The sequence below is a fragment of the Colius striatus genome, chromosome 8 (assembly GCF_028858725.1).
Source record: "Colius striatus isolate bColStr4 chromosome 8, bColStr4.1.hap1, whole genome shotgun sequence".
Classification (NCBI taxonomy): domain Eukaryota; kingdom Metazoa; phylum Chordata; class Aves; order Coliiformes; family Coliidae; genus Colius; species Colius striatus.
The window spans coordinates 39,076,280-39,088,967 of record NC_084766.1 but is presented as its reverse complement, the minus strand read 5'-3'; the positions used below and the strand labels follow the sequence as shown (position 1 = coordinate 39,088,967).

Here is a 12,688-nt window from a genome sequence, read left to right as displayed (position 1 = left end):
GCACACAATCACATCAGTCTATTTTAAGAGCAGTTGTAAAAGACAGGCTCAGCTGAATCTAAATGATGAGCCAGAGAGCACTATCGGCACGCAGGCTGCCCCGACGCTGTTTGTGTAGCCATCAGGGCACGTGGGAAGACTAAACATTTATGAAAAGAACACAGATCATTATAATTTCTACAATATGTATGAGAACACTCACATTTTGCCTACAATGCTAGTAATGATTATGTTTTAGCTAGCTAGTTAAATAAATGGATTATGTATGAATCTTACCTGGGAGGAAATGAGATGTCCAGTTCATACAATCTGTCTTTAAAGACTGATAGCTCTCTGTCAAATTCTAAAAGCTATAAAAGATAAAAATAAATGTATTCACTCTTTAATGTTGAATTGAAGTAATCTAAGAATACTATATTACATAAAAGGAAATAAACAGAGGCTTCGATTACACATCTTGAGGTATATCCCTTATGTAATAGTTCTTAAAACATAGTGCAAAACCCTCAGTACTATGCTGATACATAGGAAAGTGTTCACAATGTTCATCTCACTGACAAATTAACACTGGCTCTTGGCAACAGTGACCTATATGCACACTTACTATTTCAAGTTGGCTGTTTTTTTCAAATTTTATTAGCAATCTTTTCAAAGATAAACCAAACTAGCATTAAAAAACACAGCAAACTGGAATGCTGATCAGCCCACAAAGACACCTGTGAAAAAAGTATCATATTGCTTTATATTATCTTTAGCTCAGATAAGCAGGTACAGTAAACACAAGGATGTGCCCATCACTCTTCCTAAGCAAAGACAAGCAGTGTTTCTGTACACCTATTTTGGGTGGTGCATGTCAGATAGCAGAGAGAGGGATATGTGACAATAGGTGAAATGTGTTCCCAGGCAGCAGCCAAGATATAATACTAGAAGCAGACATTTAACAGAGATGTTCATAAGTCTAGATTTAATGTCCTATATAAATATTAGTCCTTGCCAAATTTGTTTTCCCCTGAACTTCTACAGAGAAAATAAATATCTGCAGTCTTTTGTTCATCGGGCAATCTCGCTCATAACAAGTCAATGATAATCATCCACATTAAACCAATAATTGTTTTGATGGACATGAACGACCTTATTTCAGAACCATGGCTGGTGCTAGGCCTGATGTCCGAGTGAATTAGAGAGCTGAAAGACAGAAGGCTCATAATCTGCTGTTACTGGCCATCACTCCGAGTGCCACTTTCTGTTCTGACAAGCACGTCACCCCAACAGTACCCAGCGGGCCAGCTGTGTGTTTGCCCGCCGTTCATTAATCATGTCCCATCTCACAGCTGTGCTGATACCATTGTATGAATGGCAGAGCTTCCCAAAGAAATTAAATTGTGTCCCCCTTTCCCCTCTGCCACCTCATAAATCATTCCTGAAATGTGCAATTAGCAGCTACTTGTACACATTAATTATCTGTGTGAAAAGCAGCTACCTGAACCACCTGCACTGCTGATTAGCTGCCTCTCTGAGGCTCACCCAGCCTCCTTCGGTTTCTAGCTGCCGTGTTGCTGCCTGTATGTACTTTTACACGCTGATGCCAAATAATGGGCAGCCTTCCTTATTTAGTCCATCTGACATCAAGTGCTGTGATGGTAGGCTGGAAGAGATTTTGCCATACAAGTAACTGCAGGTAACTTGTACATGTTTTAATATCTGAGCAAAAGCCCGAGTGTCCAAGATGTTTGGATAGGTATTTATAAACATCTTAATGGAAACTTACAGTGTGTACCTAATAATATGCTCAATTCTAAAAATGTTGGGATGATTCAGCCACTATTCTTACTGAAGCAATCTCAGCATACTTCAGGAAAATGTAGTTTACCATGCACATTTCTGGACTGTGATCCTATATTTCTGTATGTAGAGATGGGTGTGAGCTACAATACATTCATACAAACTGGCTATGAAAACAAATGTTACCAACCCTGTTTCCTGTTCCACATGTCTTCACTCTAAAGATACTACCTGCCTAATATGAATTTACCATAGAAAAAAATCTCTACCATTCCTGGTTAAAACTTTTCTTTGAGAGATATGTCTATTAACACAGCGTAAATACATGTTTCCTACTCTTGTCAAACAGATCAGAGCAGGAAAGCAGCAGCATCAGGAGAAAAAGGGCTATTTCTGAAGTGTGAAAACTGCAAAGACTGAATAAAAGAACAATGCTCCATAGAACACAATGGTATAAATTACTCATGGGCATTCCAAAGCATGGCAATGTTAAATAGATGCATTGTCATCTCACATCAATTCATACTTTAAAAAGTTTATACATTCAGATTGCTCTTGCTACTATTATATCTGCAAACTAAATGAAGGCTGCGGCTTAGAGGACTAAGCATTCAGACATGCGTTATTATTCAGAGAAGTTTCTGATGTGTTTATTTGCTGCAGTTACTTATTTAGTGGTGTCTGTGCTATGCAGATGAGCTGCTGACACTGATAACAGAGGGGACAGATAATACAGACAAGACTGTATTGTGTGCTGTGCTCTCGATTAGTTCCCCAAGTTTCTCCAGGTAGAGAATGTCCCTCTCCAACCTGAAATGACAAAACCAAAACCTCATGACAACCCATTTGGACGTCAAAGCCCAACTTGGTGCCTAAAAGAAATATTTAGGGAATTCTCATTGTGGAGACTTTGTCCTCACATGTAGAATAGTTGAAGATTTTCATTGGATTATTTGCACAAAATTATGTTTCGTGCTATATTTTAATTTGTTGGAGTTTTTTTTCCCTAGATATTAAGTGACTATGTTACAGTACCTGCAACCTTCTGTTCAAAAGTGTCCACAAACTACGCAAGCAGCTGCTCATTCCCTATTTAATCTGTGTCAAACTGAAGGCCTGTCAGGCTGTTGCCTGTATCAGTTATAGTGCCCACTGCTTCTGCTGGGAGTTACCCAAACTGTTGTTCTTCCAAATGATTGTACCATCTGTAAAAGCTGCTGAAGAGGGTTCCTTTTTTTCCCCCTGCCTTTTTCTTGTCAGCACTAAGAAGTACAAGTGCATTTACGTACAGGGGTGAAAGAGGGGGCACTGCACGACACCGGGGCATGTGGGCCTGCACAGGCACTATCTGCAGACCCATGTGCCACTCACAGAATCACAGATGGATGGTCTGGGTACTATTCAGTCTTTCTGACAGGCACTCCAGTTAGCTCCCTCTCCCATGGGCTGTAGCAGGGGCTGCAGTTCAGTGTCCCTGTAGCTCAGGGGGCCGTATATGTTTAAGCAGTGTGTGCTTTGGCTAAAGATAACAACTATCTGGAATACTAAATTTCAATATATTGCATCTTGACAGTATCAAAGGATTAGAACAGAGTTTAGCCAGTTGTAGAAATCAAGGTAATTTTGCCAGTTCAAAGCAATGAGGAACTCTTAAAAGGTCAATGTCCACTGGCATGTTGCAATGGGCCACCTTGGCTAACATCACACATGTACGAACTCTTTAAAACAGGGCAACTTAATTCAGTCATTGGAGTAGAACAATGGCAATTACTCATCAAGACCTACAGACCGAAGTCAGAGCACTGGTAGATCAGAAGGTGATATTAGCAGCATTTATCAAATCCATCTGCAGGGCCCACCAGAGAATTCACAGCTGTGAAAGGGAAATGAAGTTTCAGACCAAAAAGAAGAGATGAGGACACAGAAATGACCTTAGAGAACTAAAAGGTGTGGACACTGGTCACTGTAACCTTCTTTGGCAGTCTTGTATAGCACATTACTTTTTTTTCAAGAGACTTTGCAAATAGGGTGATTTTATCCAGCTTTCCAGTCAAAGAAAAACATTTAGAAACTGATCCAGCAGTCTACTGATTTCAACTAAGGGTCTGTGGAAATGCTGATCCCTCCCACTTTCCCATGAAAATGTAATACACAACGCTGCCCTGTCTGTATTTTAAACCTACTGTTTTCTCTAGCTAAGGCTTTGGAAAAAGATCCATTACTACTTAATCTTAATTTTCTTTCTGTCCTAAAGCCATTCTTTAAAATCACGTTTCACACAAAAAAGCCCAAATTACTGAATATAAATGTACAACTTACACTGATCTTGCGTATTTTTGAGAATTCCTCTATGCATCCTTGAATGGAAGCTTTGTCAAATCATAAACTCCTACATAAATGTGGATATATGGCACACACAGAGAATCTGCACAAATATACTTTTCTTAGCATTAGAAGAGTTAGTCACAGGCAGTAAAAGACTGCACTGAAGTCTCCCCGTGCCTGTACAAACTCAGAAAACCTTTTATTTCAGTGGAAGCTCCTCCAGGAAAATATTGTTTTGTCAATGTTTTGAAAATATGCCTCCCTCTCTCAGGAGACAGCCTGATGGTTTAAAGGACACAAACATTTCTCAGTTAGTATTCCAACTTTTCCAGAAAACTGCTCTGGAAAATGCATTTAAGAACAATAGTTGTGTTGCAGAGATATTTAGATTGCTTAAAATGTCTGGAAAGAACCACAGTTTCCCTGAAAGTCTGCTCATTGCTAGAGTAATCACTGGAGACTGCTCCTGGCTGTGTCTCCTTAGTTCCCTTTTCTGTGTCCCTACCTGACTTCTCGCATTCCCACTCTTGTCTCACACCAACAGCCCCGTCGGGGTGCGTGGGCCCGGGCAGGAGGGTTGGACAGCTGCAGTGCCCCAGCGTCAGGGCCACGGTGCAGCTCTGCCTGCGCTCCCATGGCTGCTGCACGCTGGGCTGCGGGCACGGCAGCTGCGTGCCCTGCATGCTGCAGAGGAAAGTGCTCCAGACTCAGGGCTTTTGGACAGCAACAGGGTCTAACTCAAACACTTCTCAGAGTTCATGTGCTGCAGCACTTGTCACTCAGAAAGATGCTCAGTATCTTATGATGTCTGCTGGTCCTGAAATAGACACACTGGACACTATCTGGATGAAACAGTGCTTTCAGACCTTTCCATATTACGTACCCCTTGCATATCTCTAGTGGAGTTTATAGCCCTTTCAGTTATTTCGCACGCTTGGATTTTGCAAATCATCTTGGCTTTCCTAATAGCCCTGTGTGGAGCCTTTCAATCCAAGTTCATGGACTTCAGGCTGAAAGTATGAATAAGCTGGAAGTTCAACACCTTGCTAGCAGCTTTTCAGGGCTCTGTCACCTTTCTGATCTGCAACATACAGCCCAGAACCCAGATCTTATCCTAGGATATTTTTTGTTACTTGAAAAACAACCAGCCAAACGCCCCAGAATCCAATTGTACTACTCAGTTCACAGTAAAGGAACTAAAGTATCTGTAAAGAATAAACTAGTTAGCTAAGAAGTTAAAAACACTGAATCAAGTTTAGACTCTCACTCACGCAGCAGCAGTTACCCGCATTAACAGTCTGCTGACATCAGAAGCGCCGTTGAGACCCCGTGGGCATCCCGCCCAACATCCCTCCGGGTTCACAGTGCCCGACAAAGAGTCCAAACCACTTGAAATTAAGCACAACTGCTCGCAGCTTTCAAACACAGAGACTACAGCTCCCAGCATCCTATGCTACAGCCTGATTTCTCCAGCGAAAGTTATTTGCTCCTTAGTGCACCAGTACAATGTGGAAGCAGGGACCTCTGGGCCTTTAGCCAATGGTCAGAGGCTGAATGCAGGCTTCCTGATTTCTCACAGTAAAAAGCGGATTTTATCACTTGCTAACTTGGGATTCCTGTGCTTGCCTCGATTTTAAAAAAAATGACTGATTCCTGCAAACTTTTTCCAGAACTTTACAGGAAGAGACACTTTATTGTAATTAGTAATTGTATTAATTGCAATTAATAAACTGTCAAACAGCTTGTAGTATAGCTCATTCAAAAAGGCAAGAATGACTGAGTGGATGCTAACTTCAGACCCAAAAGATTTCAGTTAGGAAGATCCTGCTTGCAAATGTGGCAGATTCAATGGATTAGTTCATTAAATTTTATACATGTGTTACTGTGAAACATAACATGAAGTTGCACCGTTAGAGAGTTGAGACCAGCACACATTGTCCTGTCAAACTGTTGGTCTGTGAGCTGCAATTTGACAAAACCATAAATATGGAAAATACAATTCTAGTATTTCTTGTAAAGTGATAAAAAGTGGGATGTTTTTGAAGAAAGACTATGATACATGTTTCTTACTTGAGTAAAACTCCCACTGAATGTTGAAACTTCCCCCGAGCAAGGCCTATGTGGCAGGCTTGGCTGACAGAAGTCTGAGCAGCAGACTTGGCTAACACATGCTTTTCTGGAGCAGGCAGGACTCCAGGGGCATCTGAATACTGGGCATCCCACTTTGGGGGGCTGTTTGGGGACCTCCAATCACCCACTTTGTCTGCTCCACACACAATTGGGCATCTTGAAAGGTCATCTAAAACTTCCAGACACTTAAAATGTCAGGTGCTGCTTTCCCAGAGGGCATTCAAATCTCTACCCCTACTTCTCTGGAGCTGCCAGGAGCCTGCAGGTGTAGGGAGGAGGCAGGGTGCACCTCCTGCCCAGCCCGGCCATGAGCATGCATGCAGTGAAACAGTGGGAGATGCTGAGGGCCACTCTTGGGATGTGGGAAGATGCTGGTTCCAGACTTTGCTTCCTACACTGTTTTTCTTTGAACAGCTACCCAATGTGAAATACACAGACCTAAGACCAGGGACCAGAACCCTTGTCTCTGCATCCTTGCAACTAAGTGTTTCACTCTCATCTCTAGCTGTACATTTTGTATGAAAGTGTTCTCAAATATTACATTTCATGTTAAAGTTACTAATTGCTAGTCTAAATGCATGCACACCTATGTGCCTGCAGGCATTCATCTGCAAGGCTGTGAGGTGTACCTAGAGGATGCAAAAGGACTGGGCCATGTCAGAGTCAGTGGAAAAAAACCCCACCTTTCTGTCTTTTCTGGATTGGTATAGACTTTGGGAAAGATGTAGAAGCCTGGGTAGGGTGTTTTTGTATGTGCACAAATATGAACTGAAAGGAATGACAATGAGATCCATAAACTTTTGAGTACTGGAATACAGGTGCAAGCATTGCCTCTCTGGATATCCTCTGGCATGGTTAAAATGGTATCTGTAGGGCAAAGCACCTTAGCAGATCACACTGACTACAGGCTGGACTACAGAGTGCAAATACAGATGTTGGAGCCGTTCTTTAGACTATACTTAAACAACAACCAGTGCCGAAACCCTCCAAATGTAGCACGGTACACTCGTACTACCCTTAGGACTTACAATAGCTCAATAGACCAGGACAGGGGGACTATAGGTCATGAAAAATTTGTTAACCTCGTGAAATGAGCACATTGTACACCAGAGTAATTCATTTATTTGTGATATAATGCTGGCAGTGAATAGCTCAACCCAGCACATCTGGACTGACTTCTGCTTGCAGTCTGGCAGTTTATCCAATGGCATACCAACTAACAACTAACTTCAGCAAATGCAATTCCAAGCATGGGAATACCGTTTTTAAGTAAAGGAACAGAGCGCAGAGCCATTTTCCTACTAGTACTTTATGAAAATCAGGCATCTCAGATGACCACCTTAAATCAAAAGGGCAGTTTGAGCATACACAGGGTTTGCTTATGACCAGTTCTAGGTAACCACGGTCCTAAGCAATCAATTTCCTTCCTCTACCCTAACTTGCCCTTATACATCATATTCAAGATTTTATCTGGACAGGGGCTGGTTGGCTCAGTGGATAAACCTCTGCCTTTTCACCTCTGGGATCATGGTTCAAGTCAAACCCTGATGAAATGCACTTGATCGTCCTAATCTAGTTCTTAGTGGACAGTCTTCCCATTATCTTTAAAAGGGTCAGAGCCAAGGCCATTGGGAAGAGTGCATTGTGCTATATCTTGTCGGTTGATTAATACATTTTCAGTGATGCCAGATCTTTAACCTTCATGAGCACACATATTCTCACAAAAAGCTTAATAAAGGTCCCTCATGGACTAAACCTTTCTTCTCAATTTGCATGTTATTTCAGAATTTCCCGGGAATACTAAAAAAAAAAATCCCCAAACCAAATTACTCATAATTTTAAAGTATGTTTGCTTGAGCTGTTTGTAATAACGTCTCTAAGTTAATTAGCATGGTAAGAGATCATTTAAAATCATTACTTGGCATAGGGAGAACCATTTTAAAATACCGTTTAAACCCATTTTTATAGCACATTATAATTTTCTTATCCTATTGTATCAGCTGAAGCTCAACAGACACATAGAATAAAGGGAATCTACCCTCAAAGGCTGATTCCACTGTTCAAAACACAGAAATTGAGTAAGAACATGCTCTCTCTAGAAGTCTACTGTTTGTTCACTGCAGCAAGAGGATTGTTGAAGGACCACTGACAGCAACATGAAGCTCTTGGCTTATTTTTCTCCCATTATAATAGCAAATAAACTAAGAAATGGAACCACTTCCATTTCATGAATCTAGTCTGGCGTTCATTGGGCTTTTCTGTGTAACGATCTCAAATCTGTTTTGGAATTAAAGCTGGTAACAACACCAGTGTCCTCTGTACCATCTGATCATTCAGGAGTTCCTGTGTGCTGACAGCCCTGGTCTGTCCTCTCCCACCTGCCAGCAGCAGAGGCCGGCCAGCAGCCAAGAACGGGGCTGGCGCTGCCTGGGAGCAGCAGGGCACAGCAGAAGCAGGGACCACCAGCACCGAGACATCATTAGTTACCAGTTTCCATGAACATCAATGGACAAAAGAGATGATCATTTTAGCAGGAAGAGCATCAGGTTCAACTCTTAACTAATTCACTGATTACTTTTATTACATAGTTGTGATCAAAATCTTATGGACAATACATTAGTTTCTAACTGGATTGACTCTTTAATGTGGTTCACATGAAAGGTAGGAATGTGTGCACCATTTCCCATTTCCAATTGTGGTTAAAGATTATAAAATGTTTCTTAGTGATTAAATTTTTCCTATTTAGTCATTAAGAGTTTTTACATCCTAATGTATTAATCTAACTGACTACTGAAGAAATAGCATTTGGCTTGTGGGTTTTTTGTACAAATCAGTAACATGATTCTGTGAAATTAACAGAGAACTCCCAAACACAAGGTACTTAAAAAAACAACAAACCACACACTTAAATCTTGATTTATCATAAATGATATAAATTTGAGGAATGTGGAATCTGAGGGAAAAACAATTACAGATTTATAAAAATCCTCCCTGTACTCTGGTACTCCCCTGAAGGCACCAGAAGGGTAATTTTTATCACTTGAGAGCTCGAAAAAACAGAACTACAACCATGTTTTAACTGGTCAGGCACTGCAGGCCTGTTGGGGAAGCCTGAGACCCATCGCAGGGGCTTCTTGTGCTCTGCAGGTGGGTGAGAAGCAGGAGCACAGAGGGGTGGCTGGGACACGGCTGGGGTTCCCAGTACAGCACAGTCTGGCTATATCCTACCTTTGAAATCAGAGGTGTTAAGCTTTTCCTAATTCAAAAGCAACAACTTAAAGTGGAATCTGTCTGACTCTACACATTTCCTCTTGTCCCACCTTATTGCCACTGTGTAACACCAAGACACAGTAGTTCTGTTACTGTGTTCCACCTAAGGTACTCTGACTCCAATGCACAATTCAGAACATGAGAATTAAGTAGTTTTTCATTCCTGCCACGGCTATTTTCAAATAGTTTTTCTCTTTTTTTCTATTATCACACAGCTGGATAAGCCTGGGTGTTCCTTTCTGAAAGGAAATTATATAGAATGGTCATTGCACTTTGAGATAATAAATGTAAGTAATTGCTAAGCTAACTTTGGAATAAGCTACAGATAAGTCTGGGTGAGCTACAGATTCATTTGGAAAAATAAGACCTGACAGATTACTGTATGCATTTCAACTGAATTTGTATTGAATGGATAATTTGCATCTATATCAGATTTTTCATTAAAAATACTCACTTTTAGAAATATATCTTAAGATTCTTTCTGTTGATTACAATGTGAAAAAGAAGGAATAACTGTGAATGGACAATGATAAAGTAGCCTGTTGGTAATAAATGTTTGTCAGGTCTTGTCACGTCTGTACACATTCCAATGTTACTGAAGAGACACCATACTGATAAAAAAAAATACTCTCAGAAAAATCAATGGATTTTGAGCTAAAGCAGTTGCTAAACACACAGAAAACATCTTTATCCAACAGCCACAGTGCTGTGAAAATTCCCAAGCCTTGCATTGGTACAGCTAAGGAAAATTTAATCTTCCCAAATACTCATCAGAGCACTCCATCCTGCAGACCTGACAGCCCTACTTATAATTAATTATACAATTTCGATGGGAATATCGACTAAACAAAGCTATAAATCATAGAAAAAGTCAATAGGCATGGACACATTCAATCATGTCCCGACCAATGATTACTACTCTTAAAATACAATAATTATTTTCAGGAGCCAGCTTGAATTAAATTTCTGTCAGGCTGGTACAAGACCGGCGGTTGATGAAGGATGCGATGGATTTTTTGGGTTGAATTCGGCACAGAGACATTTATCCTCTTAGATAGGTAGTTTGTTTTTAGTGATCATGGTGCTGCGTGTTTAACTAGACCATGAAGATTAGATTATCTCCAATGGCTCATTATATCGTTTATCTTTTCCTTCCCTGTTTGATCTGGAAGATTTCCCGCTTCTTGATGCATGAATGAAATGGCTGCTGATTTTGAAATGTGTTTAAGTGGGATTCTGCCTATGCCTTAAGACATCATGACCATGTATGCAAAGTCAACCAGAAGTCATGTGGTAAATGGCAGCAACAAGAGCAGTTTTGCTCTGCTTCACAGATGTACTGGGAATAAAACAGAAATTGCAAATACTGAAATTATTTAAAAAAACCCAACCTTAAACCCCATTGTTATAATAAAACCTGCAATGGAAAATGTGGGTCAGGAACAGGGTTAGTATGGAAACAGGCATTGGGGTTGTTATTACTTCGAATTACCTGACCCCAAAACTGCAAGACCTCAGTGAAAGAAACATTACATATTTCCCAAAGATGTGTTCACCTTGTAATTAAAAAACTCCAAACAAATCCTAAACCAACTTATCTCACAGTAACTGTGTTTATAAGATTTTCTGTCCACAGGTATTTCTTGTGGTGAGCAAACATACCACACATGCTCTCAGAAGCAACAGCAGTCCCAAACAAAAGGATGGATTTCAAGAGATGCTGAAAGAAGAAACAGATTTCTTCACTTTCCTTATGAGTCTGACTCATCAAACTCTTCTGACTTCAAGAAATCAGTGAGAAATCAGATTCTCACATGAAATTAACCTCCTAGGTCTAAGTTAACTACATAGAGAGTAATAGGGCTCCATGCCCTGGATCCTGGCAGAGAGTCCTCCAAATAACCCCCTTCTCTATGAACAACAAGAGAATAAGTAATGGGTAGGAGAGAAGAAGAGAGAGAGGGCAGGGTCATGGATCCTGCCTTCATCTCATCCCCATGCAAAAAGTAGCAATACACTGTGTGAGCAGGCACACTGTCCAGCTGCTACAGAAGGCAGCAAAACCGAGAGCTGGGGTTAGTGTACCTCGCGTCCTTTCTCTTCGTAGGAAGCCCAATATGATTACCCAAACAGAGCCAGTCTGCTACAGGATTTGAGCTTTCTATTTATTCACCTTTCTATTATTCTTTGTACACTCAGAAGACCTGGGTATTTTCAGAGAACAGAGAAGAAAAGTGAATTGTCAACAGTAAGATAAATCATCTCTTCTCATTCTGTAGGCTGGAGGTCTGATAAAGGATAAAGTGCTGGCAGAGAAACACAATTTCTAAGTGAGTTTCCAACTTATTCCTTCAAAAATGTTTACCAATGAACTTACCGCAGTGCCATTGTTATCTCTAAATACATCTTGATTGAAATAGTCAAACAGCTTCTTTTCTAATTGTAGCATAACCTAAAAAAAATAGAGGAGAAAGGTCAGCAAAGCCCTTGGACTCAGCTACCTAATACACAGCTGTTGGAAATGACCCTTTTAGAGACATGCAACCCCTTAAAACCGCATGACATTTTACATGTCTAAAGCTCCTTGTCAGCTTCCCCATTTGGTTGACTGGCAAGATCCAATTAACTGAGCATTAGGTGTAACATTCTATATCCCTCTCCTCCCTCTAAATTACCAGTTTGAAACAACTACATTCATGCTTTGTGGAAAAGAAAGTGAACATCCAACAACGTTTCTGTTTACACAGCGGGTACAGAGGGCATTAAGTTGTTTACCTTTCGGTCATTATCAGATTCACGAAATATTAGCTTGACTACTTCATTTGTGTCAGCTGCCCGGATCGTCTGCATCGTAGCCTTTGCACAGAGTGTCTAAGGAGAAACAAAAGGAGAAAGTATATTTATATGAAATATAAAGCCACATTTCATTGAACTTTATCAATCTCTGTACCTTTGACGCTCACCTGAAAAGGTCAAAATACAATGTATTGCTAATTTAAGTCACTTCTACTCATGGTGGATTTAAAACAATAAACTGAATTACCATTTGGAAAGAAACAGGTAATACTAAGAAAACATCAATCAGGTAAGGCAAATATTCACTTCACTTATTACCATACACACAGATTTCATAAGTCTGACACTGTATCACATGTTACTTGTAAACATTCTCAAAGCCACT

At 40.5% G+C, this 12,688-nt stretch overlaps 1 protein-coding gene across 3 annotated transcripts in view; it reads right to left on the bottom strand.

Moving 5' to 3' along the window:
- INPP5A (inositol polyphosphate-5-phosphatase A) overlaps nt 1-12,688 on the bottom strand; it is a 206,693-nt gene that overhangs the window by 23,327 nt on the left and 170,678 nt on the right. For all 3 annotated transcript variants that reach the window (XM_062001516.1, XM_062001518.1, XM_062001517.1), the window contains exons 10-12: nt 12,283-12,378; nt 11,885-11,959; nt 277-350 (exon numbers count right to left, since the gene is read on the bottom strand). In XM_062001516.1, the coding sequence (XP_061857500.1) occupies nt 277-350; nt 11,885-11,959; nt 12,283-12,378 (245 nt within the window). The remainder of the gene's footprint in view (nt 1-276; nt 351-11,884; nt 11,960-12,282; nt 12,379-12,688) is intronic.